At 38.1% G+C, this 19768-nt stretch overlaps 1 protein-coding gene across 3 annotated transcripts in view; it reads right to left on the minus strand.

Annotated features, from left to right (window-relative positions):
• The window catches only part of NCOA2 (nuclear receptor coactivator 2), a 185074-nt gene that overhangs the window by 28033 nt on the left and 137273 nt on the right, over window positions 1-19768 (minus strand). For all 3 annotated transcript variants that reach the window (XM_041412552.1, XM_041412551.1, XM_041412554.1), the window contains 6 exons: window positions 16121-16298; window positions 14516-14701; window positions 13529-13630; window positions 13292-13432; window positions 9876-10023; window positions 6492-7761 (listed from right to left, as the gene is read on the minus strand). In XM_041412552.1, the coding sequence (XP_041268486.1) occupies window positions 6492-7761; window positions 9876-10023; window positions 13292-13432; window positions 13529-13630; window positions 14516-14701; window positions 16121-16298 (2025 nt within the window). The remainder of the gene's footprint in view (window positions 1-6491; window positions 7762-9875; window positions 10024-13291; window positions 13433-13528; window positions 13631-14515; window positions 14702-16120; window positions 16299-19768) is intronic.

Raw genomic sequence — 19768 nt, forward strand, 5'->3', positions numbered from 1 at the left:
AGCATGTGATTCTTTTAATTACATGACATTTACTGACTCTCACTCATCATGTCATCACTATGATCCCTAGAACAGCTCTGAAAAACTCCTATTTAGTCACTTCTACCCTCATATTTAAAAAAAAAAATCTGAGACAATATTCTTGAGTACTGATAATAAACAGCATTTATTCACCCTGAATGTTCTAATATTTTGTCTCTATCTCTTTGTTGTAGCTGAATCTGAATTGTGTCCTCCAGGGTGTTTGCAGACATTCAAGTGCCACACTCAGCTTTACCAAGCTCTATTGTCACATCAGGTCATTTAGGTTAACTGAAACATTGAGCAGCTCTAGATGCTGCACGAGTCCTGCAGCATCTCCATGCTGACAGCGAATCCTTCAATAACCACTGTGTGTGGAGGGATTTCCAAACAGCTTCCTCACCACTCACAGCAGTTTCATCTTGACCATGCACCTCTACCCTGCCATAAGGAAAAGGGTCTTCCTCAAAACACCTTGACACACTATTTCTCTTATGCCAACAATTCTGCTACCCTCTTACTGGAGGAAAACAGGTTGGCTGGCCCAAGACTACCTGTTCTTGACAAATCCTTCTGATGACTCACTGCTTTCCAGGCAATTACAAGCAGCTGGGTGGACCCAGCACATCAGTAGAAAAGGCTGTGCCAGGAGGAATCAAAAGTGATTATATGAAGCCTAAATCACTGCAGGGACAGGTGATAAGCAGATTCAAAAAGGCGCTCCAAGAGACAGCCATGAGTGATGTTTATAGGAGCTGCAGTTTGAGCGATGGGAGATCTGCTACAAGAAGACCGCAAGAGCCAGGAGAAGAGACTGATATAGAGCATCATAAATTATAGAAGGATGATTCAGTACTCTTTGGGGGAATAAAGACATATGGCCTTCATTACATGTATCTGAGACAACAGCAAAGGGAAGTTTTATATGTTGCAGGGGGGGGGTTTTGGTTGGTTTTATGTGGGATTTTGTGTCATCTTTTCTTTTAGCATTCTGGCTACTGCAGTTCTTTGTTCAAACACTAGATATATATAAAAAAAAAAAACCAACCTCAAAACCAAACCTAAAAAAACACCAATGAAGAACATATTGATCCAAATATGTCAGAAAACTGCACTCCCTAAGATGTTTCTAATTCCTCTCAGAAGTGGCAAAGAAAGGGCAAATATAACAGATGTATTACAACAACCCAAACACGTAACCTTCTCCCTTTTTTTGCTTAATAATCAATATTAAATATTTCATCTTTATATTTTTATAAGAGTTCTCAACTGCTACAAAAGCTCCAAGAGATTTGGAATTAACACCATCCTGTGACGTTAGCCTAAGTCTTTCCAGATTCACCCTCAAATGGCACCATATGTGCAGAAACCAACATTAAAATATTTACTTGGTTAGATTCATGGGATTTTTCTTTTATTTATATTCTATATTTATTTTGTTAATGGCCTAAACTGAATTTATGTAAATAGAAGGCACGCCCTAAGCTCCCTGTGAAACAATTATTTGTCAGGAATTAAAAAAAAAATAAAAGGTACCTGATAAAGTGCTAAGCATCACAAGAAAGTTCTTGTGTGGGTATTTTCATTATGTCTAAGTAATTTTCATGTCTAAGTAATGCAATTATGACAATCTCTGTAGAACTTGGGCACTAAGTGCCAGAAAGTGTAAGACAAATAATTCTCACGGATATTTTTGCATTTGAAAAAGTACTTAATTTATACTGTCATATAGAGAAATACAGATTAAACTTAAGAGCTTACAGAATTTTTTCAGCTGTACTGAAAGGCAGCTGCACCTCAACATGAAGTTTGGTTTACAAAAGTTGCTGTTTCAAAGCGTAGCTTCCATGGATTGTGAAGGACTGGATAAGATACTGGGTAAGATGGAAATCTCCTTCCTGCCATGGGCATTGCCCATGGCTTGCACTGTGACCCTATGTTCTGAGGACTTACAACAGGATGTCTTTTGGTGGGGACACAACTTGAAACTACACCTGATTTGCATAAATTTGAAGTTTAGCTCATCTTCTACCTCAGAAGTAAGGGCAAAACATTTGACCATAAGAGGCAAATGCAACCAAATCCCTGCTCCAAACTGGCAATAAACTAAAGGATTATGAAAAGAAGGGAAAAGGAAATTAGAAGTGGAACCAACACAGTATTTTTCTCCCTGGTAACTGCAATAAATATAAAATTGGCTAGAAATCCTATTAAATTATCAAGCTATTCTATGACTAACATTTGAAAGCAGAACTCTTACTGCAAGACATTCAGAAAATGGAATCCCCATTCTAAGATTTTGATAGAATTTCAAGAAGAAACAAATGCTCCTCATGAACTTAATGGATTCTGGACTATTAAACCAGAAATAGGTTTTTTAAAGATGAGTGGCATGTGTAGAGAAAATATGCTAGTATTGGGAAGATACTGGTTTCCACATAAAGCATGAATACAGCAGAGTTGATAAAGTATGTGAGGAACACCAGAGCAGTTTCTGAGTTTTAGGACAATAATGTACATACTTGAGATGATATCTGGAACAGCATTTGTGCAGACTGTTGCATTGCAAAGTCCCTGTCAAACAGTCTGTCTTTATGGTCTACTGAACAAAAAAGAGGAGAGTACACTTGCGGAGATTGGGATTTCATTCCACGCTCCCCCAGGTGATTTCTCAGAGAACAAGCTACTTTAGCAAGGCCATATCTAACATTGTTCATGATGTTTCTCTAATGTTCCCCTGTACTTTCACTCTCCATCCAAGCTGTCAGCCAGTCCCTGCCACATCTGACCACCTCCTCATCACTGCAGGGGCTGCTCCTGGCAGTGGACAGTCAGGGAGAACAGGAGAAGGCAGGTTTACTGCTGAGGGACACTCTCTTCCCTTTCTAACAGTGGTGAGCCATAGGAGAACTTGTGGTGCTTGACAGCAACAGCCCTACTATGGTGGGTGCTGGAGGAAAAGCCCCGCTGAGTGTCCCCAGCAGGTCCCTCTTTCATCCCCCCTCCCTTACAGCTGCTGTAACTGGAACAGCAATCAGCCTAATAAAGCCTGATAATCATCATCCCACCAAAGGAAGGGAAAAAGGTAAGGCAGGGCTGGAAATATTCTCTGCCATTTGAGAAAGGCTTCCTGTCAGTTGCTGCTCTCTGCAGAAGAGTATGTTTAAACACACTACCTAGAAGACTGCTATTTTTGGTACAGTGGTGCACTTCAAAGCATTTCCTGCACAGAAAGTCACACCAAAAGTAAAAGGAAAAAATGCAATGGCTCTGTTGCCTCCCAACACACTGATCTCCCTTGTAGAGGCCATCCCACCGCTGCTCTGCTGCAGTTTCCAGAGAAACTGCACACTCCAGTGACTAATTACTTAAAAATACAACATTCCTCAGGGAGGGGAAGTTTTAAATAAACCTGCAAAATAGGTAACACAAGCACATGGCTAATTTTTACATATGGGAGGAAAAAGGAGGGGGAAGGATGCAGGAGGATGGAAGAATTTAGCTCAAGAATCTGTGTTCTAGTCTTGTACTAAATAGTTCCAGCTTTGATCTAAATTTAGGCAATGAGCACTTCCTGTGGGAGACCATCTTCCAAAGCTGAAGAGTTTTGACACTAAATATTTTCAGTGATTTTATAATTGGGGTAAAGTGGTTATTTGTTTAAAAGCCTGGCCTTCAGACAGTTAAACACTTACATTATTCTATATTCCCCATCATTTCCTCTCCATGCTGGACTTCTGTTTATTCAGCTCCAGGTTTCACTGCATTTTAAGTGGGTTTTAAAGTTCTGTTTACAGCCAACAGGAGCAACAAAAGCCCTTCTGTCATTATCCAGCAGTCTTCCATCACACTGACAAGACTGGCTGCCCCATACCTTGGAGCTGAGGAAGCCCCTACCACTTTATCCTACACTGCTTTGTGCTTTTCTGAGCAAACCCAACCCCTGGACCTTTCTGTACCTCTGGTTCTCTCTCTCCTGGGAGACAAACTCTGTCTTCAAATTTTAAGAAAAGGCAATACATCCACAGCCCGCACTTCAACCCCCTCAAATCCCTCCCCAGCCTCAGAAACATAAAACCTAAAAATAAAAAATGAATAGACCATTCACTTTACAAAGTTCATCATTCAGGAGATCCGATTTTGAACTGCTTGAGGTTGGCAGTGCTTGTAGACACTGAAGTCTCCTTCTTGAAAGCTGGTTTTATAGTTAGTCTGATGTTTACATTTAGGGTGAGACACAAGTTGCCTATGAAAAAGTAAAGCAGCTAGTTTAAACTGTTCACCTTGCTACCACTTGTCAATGGGAATAGCAATAAAGAGCAGCTTACCTCATCTGTTTTAGACACACATTAGGATAAGATTAAAAAAAAATCCTGGAGTGTTTTTCTGTGTTTCCATCATCAATAAAACGAGTTTGTAGTACTACCTTGGACTAGACAGCAAAGTTCTAGAGAGGACAGAACCTGCTCTCTGAGAATTGGTTTGTAAGCTAAACTGTTTCTTGTGTACTCCACAGAGATCACAAAAGAGAACATTTTAATTCTTTTAGAAATTTAATTCTAGGGGAACAAATCATCTGAAGGCTATGATTTTGATCTATGGATGAAGGGCATACATTTTTTTGTGATTACCAAATTTTACATTCTTGCTGAGTACCATTTCGGAGGATTGAAGATCTCTGCTTTCAATCTAGTACTGACTTCAATGCGCAGGATCTGAACTAGGAACTGAAATCTATCAGATATTTTAAAAATATGCCATTCTTGCTAGTTTAGCTGTGAATTTCTTGATATCTGTATTTTTCTAGCCTAATGAACCATCAGTTCTCAAAGAGAATCTAAAGCCTACCTCTACACACACTAAAAAATACAGGCTTCTATTGAAAACTAAACTAACATCTAGGCTTGAGGATAAATCAGCGCAAATTTCAGCGAGGAGAAATTAGTACAATTTGGCTTGGTTTCCCCTAAAGTGTGGAAAGGATTGAAAAACCACAGTTGCTCCTACATAGTGGCAGTAGTTGTCAAAAGCAGTAAAGTAGGAGTTGCCTGGATAACTGAGATTTTAACAATGCTGCATCTACATTGGAGAGGCATGTTTGGCCTCTATGTTTTGTGGTTATAACCACTGTTGAAAGAACTGTCTACTAGTTACACACTGCCAAAATGGCAAATAAAAAAAAATAATAATCCAAAATTGTGTCTTAGGGCTAAGAAAATGTAGTCTATCCCTCCTCATCCTCACAATACAATATAGAAAATATAAACAAGAATGTCTTTATGCACATAATAAAAAGTTACGATGGGTTAAAAAAAATAAACAAGCTCAAAGCTACTCTACACATTAGAAAATACACAAAATTTTTAAAATTAAGGATATGGCTGTGAATGAGACACATGAACATTTGCATTGTATATAATCTGATCATGATTTACAAACTAAGGCTTCACACACAGGGCTGCCTAGGGATTAATGACCAGCTGGGAGATTCGATAGTGTAAGACAAATCTAAGGATCATTAACTCCAGCTAGTTATAACCTTCCCAGAAAATGCTTTATACTAAAATTGATATTGTAATTACCCATTTCATAAATAATATAAACAGTAATGCTGAAGTAGTAGATTGCTTTCACTGTGTCCCTTTTTCTTGCAAAGCTCTGAAAACTGGAGCGTTCTGGGTGATGTGGACCCGCTGCTTTTGGAAAGTGAATTCTGCATGAAAGCCAGTGTGACATAACACTTCTTAGCATAGGTCCCAACAATACACCATTTATTATTGCGTTGGGCAGCACAGCAACAAGTGATCTTGCAGGGAAAGCAAAGAAATTCTGAATGCAAAATTCAATGCAGATAACCTTGCATGAGGAGACATGATCTCCGTACTGAACAATTAATCTTTCACAGAGACTTAAGTCTGAATATAAAGAATTTTTAAGATGACAAGAAAACCCCATCAAATCCTCCAAACTGGCACAGAAGTCTATTTGCTTTCATTTTAATTTGCAGGTCAAGTATAGCATGAAGACCAGTAATGCAAAGTTGTTATCAGTCCTTTCAAACAACTCCTGTTCTTCTGCATGAACCTGTTTTCCATGGGAGGAGTGTAGCTGCTATGCTGGGCTAGGTCAAGGACCCATTTAGCAAGCACAACAGCAGTTCAACCTCAGCCTGTGGGAAAGCTGTCAATTAGGTAGCAATAACCAAGAGTCACGAGTATTTTCTCTTTACCTGACTACCATCTGGGAAAGGCACCCTGCATTATCCACCTCCACCCAGGCAGAGCCTGTGCTTTTACAGAGTGGGATCATCACAACCTAGTAACACTGACTGGGAAACTGAGCGAAGACTGGATTTCAAAGGACAGGTAACAGCCTCCTGAAGTGCCAAGATGATACTCTTAGCAGAAGTCAGATGGCAGGAATGCAGGCCTGAAACAAGCCATTCACACATAATGCAAAAAATAGCTTACCTGTTCATTAGGCTCAAAGCTTATCTCTTCTTTTTCCGTCCTCATAGCTATTAACTTTGTGCTACCGGAAGGGTCTGTCTTACTGTCCAACCGCTCCAGTTTTGGGGGTATGTCTGGTAAACCAATATCTTTAGTATCATCTTTATCTAGCAAGTAGCGAAGTAGTGCATTATTATTCTTCTTAGGACTCGCTGGCTCCTGTTTAACAGTCACCTCTGAACCAGGAGCTGTGCTACTGGACTCCTGGTTCAGTTCTTTGCCTGTGGCCTCTGCTGTGAGCTTGGCCAAATCTACAGGAGAACTACTGTCCTGCAATAGTCTGTGCAAAATTTTATGCTTCTCCTTGAGCGAGGTTCCGTGTGCTGAACCAGACCCAGGCAACCCTCCCGTGGAGTCCTTGCTAATGTCTCCCATGGTACTGGACAAAGGTGAAGGCTCCATCTGATCTGATTTGGTGGTCAGCAATTGTAAGAGCTTTGTCTGGCTTTTTCCGTCGTGCAGTTTATTCTGTCCATCAGGTCTCTCGCCACTGACAACAGGTGGCATGTTGCTATCGCTGTTGTCTTTCTGCTCTCCTGAATGGCAGCTGCTCTCTGCTTGTCCAGTTGTACCTTCTGATTGCTCCCCATATATTCCAAAGCAGTCTTTAGAGTCCAGGCTTCCCATCTTGCTAAGCTGGGGAGGATTCATATTCACAGGGGAATTTTGTAAGTTTCCCATTTTTAGGTCAGGTGAAGCCAACGACGATCCTAGAGAAACGCCGTGGCCCTCGCTGAGGGCCTGAAGTGCGTTCAGGGAACTGTTGGTGTAGTTATGGCTATTTCCTGTGCTGCTGCAGACTCCCACAGGTGAATGTAAGCTTCCTGCAGGGGAGAACTGACTGGGTGGGATGCGAGGACTTCCTGCCACTCCAGGGCTCACACGATGCCTTGGGGAAAGCATAGAGTTTGGCTGCCCTGGGTTCATGCCGGGGCTGCTTTGAGAGGGGCTATTCATTTTTAGTGCATAGTTACTACCCTGAGGAGTGGATGCTTGTATGCTTGACACATGGTTCATTCCCCCTGAACCACCAAACCTGCCTGCTGGCATGCCCACTTGCTCCTTTGGGCCATTTATGGCAAAATTTATATTGCTACTGATGGTCATATCCTGACCTGGGTTCCCACTGCACATGGCCTGATGGGCAGGGCTGCTGGAACTAATTGGGTTCAATATCTTCCCCATTCCTTGTCCAGTCAAATCCTGATTCATTCCACAGACATTCTGCTCTCTATGTGGCAAGAGGAAGAAAAACAGCCTGTTAGTTAAATGACAGCGGCCAACTTGCAACTACATTACGGAAAAAGAAACAAAACCCCGAACCTCGCTTTAAAATAACACAAAACCCCTACAATCAAAAATAAATCAACAATTTGACAAAAGTGATATGCAACTCTCAACATGGCTGAACATTAACAGTATGGTTTTCCAGTACCTCATTAGAAAACAATGAGAGGAAAAAACAAAATTAAACCTCATTTAAATGACAGTCATTAGAAATGCTGATAGGTTACAATTTCACACTCCCTTTAATGTATCTCTCCTCTACAATTTGGCAAGAGCTAACTTCTAGAACTGAAAGAAATCTCATCTGAAACATATGACCCAACAAATACACGTTTTACAAGACAGCTGCGGACAGCTGTTTGCTGGAGTTTTGAAATTCTCTAAGTTAGCCCCACCACAAGGCTGGAGTGGGCTATTTGCCCACCAAGTTCATAGTGAAAAGAAAGTTGAAAAAGTCACATTTTTACACTGCCAGAGTATTCCAATACTGCTCCAAAACAGCCTGTGAGCCAAGGGAACTACTGGATACTTGTTCAGAATGAGAACAGGCTGTTAGCAATCTAGTCCTGCACAGGCATTTAGGAAAAGGGGAGAAGAAAAACAACAAACCACACACACAGGAGCTGAAACTCATATTTTAGAGATGTAAGCTGCAAGACAGAAGAAAGAAAAGAGAGAGAAACACACACACACACAGAGAAAAAGCTCTTGTGAGAGCACCTGAAGGTCACTTTTATTTTCCTCAGTAGATTTTAATTAGTTTATGGGAGGATGTAATACACTTTTTACTCTGTGCTAAAACTTAAATTAGGAAAATCAGATATATTCCCAAATGCTAAAAGCTACAAAAGAGACAGAGTCAAGTAGGTTAGGAAGGAAAAAAATGAGATTCTGACAAAAAAATCTAATCAACTCTGGACTTCCAAATACAAATGGAACATTCCTAATATGCATTCTCCATGAGACAAAAACCATTCCTATTTGCACAGTATAAGCAAGCGCAGATAAACCTTCAGTTTTGCTAAAGTGTGAGTAGTGAAATAATTGAAGAATACAGAGTAGTGAATCTTCTTATTCTGTACTGGTTACCTTAGGTATAAAGGCAAAGATGAAAAACATTAACCATTAAAAAGCTTATTACAAATACAGTAGTACCAGCACTTTGCTAAAAATGTGCAAGAAAATTTATGAGTACCATTTAAAAATTATTAGTGCTTGCTTTTTAAAATTTAAGATTTGGCACTTAATAAAATATTAGGTTTATTCAGCAGTCCAAAGAAAATAAATTGCAGATGGCTTTTGGTCGGATCAATCTACAATTTCTATAAAATAGTTTCAGTTATAATTATGTTTAGCACTGTTTTCTTCCTTTCAAGAAAAATGATACAGAGGATCGGGAATAAAATCTGAAACAAAATCTGATACAAATACACCAGGACATGCAATGACTTAATAAAAATTGTATGTTGAAGTTCTGATGTCAGTGATTACTCAGCCCTGACTTTAGCATATTATTGTCTGTACTTTTTGAAAAAAAAACCCAAATTAACAGCAGTGACACTTCTTAGGATTGGACAATTGAGAGCAACTTAGCCAAGCACCAGAAAAGACAAGGCCTGAAAGGAATCAAAGAATTAAGTAACACTTTGTCTAAAGTGCAGTCCTAGTAATCATAACATGTTTACTAGTAATCATTACATGTTTACATAACATTTTAAGAAGAACCAGAACCAATAACAGAATGTGAACCAGAAGAATTCTAAGTTTTCTAGATTTAATTACTGTTGGAAAGTTTCTTGTATCTACTATGCAAAATACAAAAAATAAAGAAAATAAGAGCATGGCATTGAAAATCCAGCATGCCATTTTTAAATTCTGAAACAATCTTACAGTCTTTTCCCGCTGCGAACATTGATTTCAAAATCTCACTTTGTTTCCATGATATCAGTTCTGGGTCAAATGAAATCTATCAGCCTTAAACCATCTATTTGCTTTGGCAACCTTGTGCTTTGCACGACTCTTGGCAGAGCGTGGATGTAAGGAAGCGGCCAGGATTACCTGTGAAGCATATGCAAGGAGATTACAAGCTGAGGTTCACTGGTCGTCTGAGAACGGATGAGCTTGCTCTTGGTTTGGGCAGAGACGATGGTGCCGTCCGACAGGGAAAAGCGATACACAGGGCTGAAGGCCAGCCCCTGCCTCAGCACTGCAGGCAAGCACAACAACACAGGTGAACTACTGACAAACTGCAGGGCAGGCAGCTCAGCTGCTCAGCATCTGATGGTCAGCACCGATAGATGCGGTGCAAATTGAGCAGAACAAACAAAAAGAGCGTTTTGAAAATAAACAGATGCGATGTGTACAAAAAAAAGGATCCCGCATGATGTAGGGTGATCGAATGAAAATCTGTAAGGAGTGACAGCAATAACAGGAAGATACTGTGAAATAGAAGATATTTCAGGAGCAGACAGGAAGCTCTTGATGTCCATTTCACTTTTCATCAAATATGTGTCTAATTCCTTTTGCTCCTCAAACACTTTTTCATTGCACCATCACATCATGATGATTTAATATAAATGTCCTTAGTTTTTAGATCATCTGTTTCCATTAGCCTGTATATTCTCCTCCTTATTGCCTGCCTCAATTGTCTTGCAGCAGTTACTCTCACTACTTCTTTAATTTAAAAAATGCATAAACTCTTACCTAAGAAAAACTAGGAATGAGAACGGGAAAGAGAAATTATTACTTTTAAAAGAACAAATACAAAATATATATAGCTCAAAAAATTACAAATAAAATTACCTACATCAAAACTGGGGCTCTGCTACACTTTCTCAGTGCTTACTGCATTTCAGGTTTGGGGTTTACTTCACTGAACACATTCTGCAGCCCTTTAAGTTTTTAATGTAAATCTGAACTCCAACAAATTCAGTTTTTTAACATCCATAGATCCCTGTGATACTTCTTTAATGAAAAATTAAAACATGTTATGGAAAAGCAAATCTCCCAAACATTTATTCTACTGTTCACTCTCTGTCATCAATGAAACAAACTTAGAATTTCTAGTCCAAATGCAATCACATTAGGATTGGAGACATGAGAGAAGTAAAATACTTCAAAATTTTTCATATAATCATTTAGGGAAAAAATAGGAATGAAGCACTACAAAGACATTTAATTTCTTATTTTTTCACATATCTGTATTTTCAGCGAGGTTCTTTCTCTCTCTTTTCTATTTTATTATTTTTTTAATTAATAGTATCATGTGATCTTCATTTCATTGCTAATCTTTTAATACTTCCTGTTGTAATAAAATGACATGGTTTTCCAAGTGTGGCCTTCATTTTTCTGGTCTACAGAGCTACCACATTTTCAGCCTTGCAAGACTGGTCACAATTGCTTTCCTTCCCTGTCCCCCACTGTTATATATTGTTCTGCAAGGTTGCAAAGTATTATCTAAGCAGTGAGAAAACAGGAAGCACAATTTAAACAACCAGAAGGGGTTTTTCAGAGTAAAAATGTAATGAAAAACAAAAACCTACAACAGTGAAACAATACAAAACAAAATTTCACTGTTAGGTATGTCATTGTTTCAGTTTAACCTTTGGGCACCAAAAGGTCCAAAGCTCTTAACTTTAGCATATACCACATCAGGAAATTCCAGTACTCAATGCCAACAGGATACAAGTGAAATCTCTACTTAAATCATTTTCCAAACTAATTCTTTAAGCAAACAAGAATGTTTCCATATTCCTCTTGAGGAAATGCTATTTTTCTGACTGTGGCCAATAAAAACTTACCATACATTCTGCATTTTACACTGAGAGATAATTTTAAAGCATGTTTTTATTGTTTATCAGGCTAATGCTGCATTTTTTTCACACTGTAATGCTGGATTACATGTAGGAGATCATTACTTTGCTTCCACTGTCAAACCACAATGACCCGAAAACTGCAAGCACAAAGATGCTCCAGCCCAAGACATGACTTGTTTTTCTTCAGGGCAGGGAAGCAAATATTTCAGCCATTATTCCTCTTCAGTGCAGCATCATTTGTAGGAAAATAATTCCAGAGATTTTTCCTCCTCTTACCACTTACTCTTTTCACTTTGACAAGAAGAAAAGAGCCTTCTCATTTAGATTAATTCTACAATTTACATGATGATCCTAAGCTGCAACTGCAAAATGATACAGTGTAAATTCCAAAACACTTTTATTTTCACCACATCATTGAAAGCTTAAGAGAGGACTAATTCAAACCTTAGGAACTCAGTGTAGTAGCTTCTAATTTGTTCAGAAGTAACTTCAAGAAGACTGAAATAAAGTGCTGGGATGCCATAACATATAGCCCTAAATCATCTCTGGCACAAATAGGTCCTCACCTGCAACTGCTCTCTAATCCCCTCGTGTCACTTTAATTGCATACTGCCTTGTTCAGTTCTGTCTGAAATCACAGCACAAGGCTGTGAACTTTTAGCACTTCTACTGTATATACCCCAAAAACTGTTATCTAAAACAACACAGCATTTCTGCTTCCACCTGAAGATTTCAGGAAAGCAGAACATATTAAAGAATATTTAACTAATGCCTCATGACTAAAGCTCTTTTTTGTTGGTGTGTATTTGGTGGAATAATTTGATATTCCAGTTGCAATTTAGTATCCAAGATGACATGTCTGTTGCTTAATGACCATGGTAACTACTTGTTACAAGCCAGCTGTAAACCCTGTTCTTTAAACATGAACCCAAAGAATGATGCTTCCGTACCGGAAACGCTCCAGCTATTCCCAGTTGGTTTTGAAATTACTTTCCCATGGACTAGATAGAGTTATTTGCTTTTATTAATTTGGGTCTGTGTTACTAGAATTAGAAGCATAAGGGTTTTATGAAGAATCCCCAGCCAGCCACTACCACAGAAACCTCCTGGGGACCATTCCAAAGTGCAGTACTTTCCTATTTCTTACCTGCCATAATCTTGACTGAGTAGAAGTGCTTGTGGTATGTCCTATAACACTTATCAGCTAGATACAGTACAACAATGTAGGTTTCCAAATATGAGAGGTGCAGCTTTGGGAATTTGCACTTAGTGTTTCTCACAGGAAATGTGACACTAAAAGTCCATTTTTGTAGAGAAAGGAAATACAGGCAATGAATGGCAATGTGTGAGTTGAGGTTTTGAAGAATAATGGTCAGTCAACATTTGGACAACATGCAAGGGTCTTTCCTTCCAAAATAATTTTGACATTTTGAAGATTTAAAACACACTCCAGGATGGCACAGCTGTAACAAGAAGGCTAAAACAACCAGTGAGAAAGCTGAAGACCTCCCTGGAGAGCCATCAGTTTGCTAAGTAAACAGCTTGAGAAAGGGACTGTCAGTAGCTGGTTCCATCAAAGCATAACAAAGAGAGCACAACCAAGAGATACAAATGGCAAACAGGTTAAATATATAAAGTGCTAAAAGTATGAAACCTAACCTTCCTGGTGATGCCTCTTGGCAAAAGATATTTCTCCCTCATGCTGTGAATGGAACCTCTGAATGCATCTTCTCACCAAATCCTCCCAGCCAGGTTTCATAGCTGCTCGCATGGTGCTTGTGTCCAATGAAGTTATTTTGCCTGATATTAGATACATTAGAAAGTATTTGTTATAGCAATTTCTCCAGCGAGGAAAAGGAAATAAAACTTAAAACTTCTACTCTTATTTCACAATACCTTGAAGATCCTGGCGTGTAGTAAAGCTCTCTGACGAAGGAAGAAGTGGTCTTTCCTTCATTGGAGCTCTTCTTGCAACACAAATCAAGCAAGACTGCAAATCTTAGAGAAAAATGTTACTTCATTTAATTCATATGGAAAGGAAAGACTTTTGCTTGCACAAAGACTTCAGAAATACTTTTAAAAAAGTTCCTTAAATCTATTTGGACCACAATATAGATTTTGTACCAATAAACGCATAGACAAAACTCAGTTTGTAGCTTCACTACTTCCCAAAACATTAAATAAAACAGGAAAGGTGGGTTTATTTTCTTTCAGAAGAAAAATTAACAAGGACTCCACCACAATCCATAAGTACTGGCACATGTTTATGAATCTACTGTAGATTCATAAACATGTGCCAATACTTATGGATTGTGTAGTAGCTCAACCACTCAGGAACTAAGTAATAAAGAGAATATACTATACACACAAAGAGCACATTTCTTCAACACTCACCATTTCATACTTTCTAACACAAATTTCTTAAACTTGCCTCAAATGCTTGTTGTTCCTGAGAACTCACCTTCACAATAACCATTTTTACTTACCTGAATGCTTACAAAACAATCTGAGGAAATTTACCTGCTGAAGTAGTAAATTGTAAAGGAAATGGTGAACCACAATTGTCTTCAAATTCTAAGAATTCGAAAAATTGCCCTTTGAAACCTTCTTCCTAGTCAGCTACATTACATTTTTCTTACAATTTCAGCAATATAAAACTAGGGTATCTCCTATTGAGATAAACAGAATTTCTCTCAGTTCTCTCAGCTGGTTTAACAAATAGGAGCATGCAAGTGTATATCCTCACAGCCAAGACAACAACACTTTTCTAAAGTCAAATTAAAAAAACCCAAAACCTAAGAATTTTTCCAATTTTCAGGACTTAGAGGTCACTTTATCAACTACTCTGGAAGTGCATTAACACAAACTGGAAATGGTAATTACCTTCACCGTCCTCCTTGAAGGAATTTGGTTGAGAAACAGCAAAGCACTGCATAGTTTCATATTTCTGATGTGCTTCCTGGTTATCATGGCCTTCTTCAGAATCAGCCAGAGGTTTCACCAGCATCCGACAATTGAAGGTATGGCTATTACGCCTAGGAGTGTCACCAGACCAAGATCCCCCATTCACTGAGCAAAAGATCAGATAGTGAGACAAATCTGGTACCACACATTTCTGCTGCTTATCCACAGGAAATTAATCAAGATGTTTTACAAACTGGTTGGGAAAGAAGCTCATTTAACAACAACAACAATTTAATTTTAATATTCAAGCCCAAACCAGCACATTATATATATATAACCAGGTCATATATAAAATTAACAGATTTTAAGAGCACTGCTAATTTGTTCAGCTATTACGTTTTTTTTCCAAGTGACTTAAAATGACATAGCAGAAAAGCAGAATAAAAGTCTAAATATTGGTGCATGTAAAAGTCACGCAGCACAGCAAAAGCCTGTTGGGCAGATCAAGTTGATTTATGAGACTGAAAAATTAAGGCAGTATGTAGGATCTTTCCAGTAAACTTAAAAGGTACTACTAAAAGATATGGATGCATTGTATAAAAATCTCTGTCCAGATTAGAAGGGAAAGAAATGAAACTAATATGCCCTTATAAAAACAGGAAGCAATACAATAGGGAATATATTGAAAAACACAGTCACAGCTACAATGGGAAAGACTGAAGGGCTGAAATGACCTGGGTGGAGCTATGGATAAAACTAAAGCCTAACACAGTGCTTAAGACAAGTAAAAAAAAGAAACAAAATCCTGAGATGCACAAATATAGGTACTGGACATCAGTCAGAGCGAATCACTGTTACACCACATTAGGAAATGGCAGGGTCATACTTAAAATACTCTTTCCTTGCCCTCTTCAGTCATAAAATGCAATAAATGCAGTAATATATTGACTTTATCCATTTACATTTTTGCTTCTTCAGAGTATATAAGTACAGTACTAAAATGCTAAAGTGAATTGAGTAATACTTTTTAAACTGCTGTGAATAAATGAGGAACCCAGTATTGACTTTCTCTTTCTTTTCATCTCCTCCAAAACTCAATGACATTAAAACTAATGAATCCAATATGAATCCAAATATGGCTGCAACTAACAAAACCAGGTTTTGAAAGTTAAGAGGAAGTATTGCTGAGAACAAAAACACTGAAATAAAAATTCTAACATAAGGAGGTTTCTGATTTTTTCTTTTATATTTCTCCTTTCCTGGGCCATTTTTGGAACAAGCAGCCTAGACAGAGAGTTCACATAGCTAATGCTGTCTTTTAGTGATTCACTCTGGAGATCCATTAAAAATATCAGCTAACATGAATTACTAAGAGCAATTTTTAAAAAAGAAAAATTTGAAAAGAGTGGAGGATGCTTTTGAGAATAATATTAATCATTCATAGTCTATATATACATTAAAAATAAATAATGTATATGATGAAACTGTAAGTAGTGTCAGGACATTAACTTAAGTTATTGAAATGCTGACTTACAAAACTAAAGTTAAATAAGTAATGGTATGATATCAGGAAAAGTTATATACCTAAAGATTTTGGCAGCAGAATTTTGACAAATTCGTTGTGGTCCCCAACATGCAGGATGCTGTATATGCTTGTGTTCATCAGCTCTTCTTGGTTGTACCTCAGGTACTGTGTCACATTCTCAGAAACAAACACAACATTACCCTCTGGGTTCACTACAAAGAAGAACCCATCTAGGGCCTAAAGGGGGGAAAAACAGAAAACCAGAGAGAGAGAGAAAAACACAATAGCAAACAATCAGATTAACAAAATACACAAAAAATAAATACTCCATTCAGAAGACATAACTGAATTTTTCCTCATCTATCCTAGTTCTTACATTATTGTCTGTAAGAGCAAAGGACACATTTCAGACTGAGCATCTAATCTTACATATATGACTGGTAAAAGCACAGAGAGGTAAACACCTTGCAAAATAATGAAACCCACAATCTCCAAGCACGATTGCAGATGGCAGAAATATATCATCCCTCTAATTTCATGTCATATGAGCAGATAAAGGGGGAAGATACAGTTAAACTTAAAAGCACCAAAGCTTTTTGTCTATGCATTCAATTAACAATCTACACAGACTTCTGCAGCTTTGCCTGATTTATTCACCTCTCTAAGGATTGGCAGGAAATCACTAGAAGGATTGTTAGTTATTGTATCTCCAGGGACAGAAATAAATTAGAAAAACAGGCCACCCACAATTCACTGTGGGTCAAAACCAAGCGGATCCATACTAAATGTGAATACAGCTCACTGCAGAACAAGGAGGAGCTGCCACAGCAAGCACAAGGCATTTTTTATTTGACCCAACTTGTATACTGTACAACTCATATGTTGGTCTCAGCAGGCCATTGGTTACAGAGATGTTTAAAACACTGCACATTACTGAGCAGCTAGCAAACCCAGACAATAAAAGAGAAGTCTAAGGATGGATTTTATTTCTGCATTCAGCCACCCAGCAGGAGGCTAAAGAGAAGACGGAACCAGGCTCTAGGTTAGAGGTTCACAAGGGAAGGTTGAGATGCAACAGACGCTGGCTGCAAGTCAGGAAATGTCATGGAGATACAAGAAAAAAAATTCCACCATGAAGGTGGTCAGATATGGGAAGAGACTTCAAAACCACCTTCCAGAGATATTCAAACCTTGGCTGGACTCAGATCTGGGCCACCTGCTCTACTCAGACCAGACTGCAATGGGAGGTAGGAATACAGAAGCTCCAGAGGTTCTTCCCAGACTAAGTTAGATAAGTTAGATAATGATTTTGCTCCAGGGGAGGGTCAGTGAAAGCACAATGCAGGCGGAGCAGCTGAGCCCACGGCTGACAAACGCTTTCTTTGTTCTATTTTAAAATGAAAACATAATAAAACCCACAGAGAAATGTGTAAGTGTATACTTTCCCTGACTGCCTCTAAATTAAGAAAAAACAGGTCTTTTTTTCCTCCTGTTGGCACAAATTCTAATCTCCCACATTGTTTTTTATCATTGCCTTCTTTTTGTTTCTGATAATTTTTGGTTCCTCCTGTTGATTCAGTTTCTTTGTGATCTCCATCCTTTATATGCACTTTCTCAACATTCATTACATTTTCCTGCTGAGTAGTATTTATTTTAACTAGTAAAGATTTACAAATCAGTTAATAAATTGAGGCTCTAGTATAATTTTCAGCATAATAATTTCTAGTACAATAATCAGCATCTCTGCTATGGATTGGTGTCTTAGGCTGCATTTCACCATCATTTGACACCAGTGTAAGCATGGCTTGTTTGATTTAGCACTTCCTACATCAAAACAGCAACCTGTACTGTGTGAGGCTATGAAGAGCCAGACCAGAGAGCTGAGTCGGCTGAAAACTAATTGAAGAAAAAAAAGATGCTAGCCACATCAGTCCCCAGCTGGCCAGCCATAGAAGCCACGGTATTTAGAGCTGGCAGAAGGGTGTGGGTTTGGCTGAACCATCCTGCTTGGCAGCTGTCCACACATTAATTCACAGGGGCTGCAAAACCAAAGCTATCACAGATGTTTACGAGAGTCCTAAGGAGAAAATTTTCAAAGGTGGAGACGGCAAGCAAGAGATTATGAGAATTACTGGCATCCCACAATAATCTTCAGTTTTCCCTACTGTTTCCTAGAGTGGCAACTTGTTTGGCAAAGAAGTGCTCTCTGTGCTGCTCCCTCCCAGCTGTTTCTTGAGTTGATCACAGACATGGCCATCTGGGCTTAGAGTAACAAAGGGCCTTATATTTCAGTCTCTCATTTCTTTCTATTCTCTTAAGAAAATAATCTTGCAGGTAAGCAGCAGCAGGCTTTTGAGGAAGTTAGTGCACCAAGACACTTGAATATTTTAGAAGCCTCCACTTTTGCAGTAATTTCTTATTTCTGTTCCCAGATGCGAGCCACCACAATCAAAAACTTTTCTTCAGAGCTATTGGGAAAATGGGTGAACAAATAATGGACAGTATGATGGAAGAGAAATCAAGAAAACAGATATTTTAGATTATATATTGGAACAGAAAATACATTTGTGTTTTTTGAGATGTTGTCATCTCTCTCTTGACTATTTTTCTACACTTTCTTCCTATCTACTTTATGCTTTAAGCAAGAAATATGTTAAAATATTCCTCAGAGGCAGCTGCCTGATGAATTTTACTCACTTCCTTCAGCTGGAAACACTCATTATTTTGAGTATTCTTCAGTTTTATTCTCTAATAAAAACATACAATAACATTTCTAAACCAAATCAACTAATAAACTATTCATCAGCACTGCAATTTTTATTATTATTTGGCAATGAGAAAAGGTAGGAGTTTTTTTTAAGAGGTTGTATAAAAGGGTTCTGTAAAGATTAAATAACTGAATTGCATTTCCATAAGGTGATAAAGACACAAAGAAAGTATCTGTAGTCTTTCCACAGCAAATATAGAACAACTTTCAGTCCTTTTTAAGTTTCCTGGTGCAAAAGGACCGTGGTTCATTAATTTCCATAATGTTTCATTGTTCATATGCAAAGGAAAACTAAATTAAATGGCAACAGAATAAATGGGTGATTTTACATGTCATGTTTGCTGAAGTAGCCAATCACACAATATAAGTATGAAAAATATAATCTTATTCTTATTTTCCTTGTGATTAAAACAGATCCTTACAATTAAATTAATAGAAAATTAAAGATAAATTTTAATATAGCAGTGTAAGAGATGAATACATAACCTTGATAGTAAAAACAACAACATTCAATTCAGTGAGTATGTATAATAAATATTAAATTAAATAAATTAATTTGTTACTCTCACTTTTCAAAGAACAATGCCTCCAACCTGTCTAGTCTTATGTTTTGCAGTGTGAATTTGGAGCCTTTACTTCATGCACAGTATAGAAAACTATGTCTTCATTTGACCAATTATGAAAAATAAAGCAGATACTTAAAACTGTTATACAGGTATTCAGAAATGACAGATTAGTTACACTTCTGCCAAAGCTTGGTTCCCTTAGCTTGATTCAGAGTTTGTGTTTTATATTACCTAAAGTTACATTTATTCTTCCTTACAGAAAAAGTCCATAGTCAGAACAGGATGGGAATAAAGAGTTTGCAAGTGAGTTTAAGCAGATAAAGCAGTAGTGCACATGACATAAGGATCCCTGATCGCATACCTACCCAACATTA

This window comes from Onychostruthus taczanowskii, unplaced genomic scaffold (genome assembly GCF_017590055.1).
Source record: "Onychostruthus taczanowskii isolate IOZ18803 unplaced genomic scaffold, ASM1759005v1 scaffold4, whole genome shotgun sequence".
NCBI lineage: Eukaryota > Metazoa > Chordata > Aves > Passeriformes > Passeridae > Onychostruthus > Onychostruthus taczanowskii.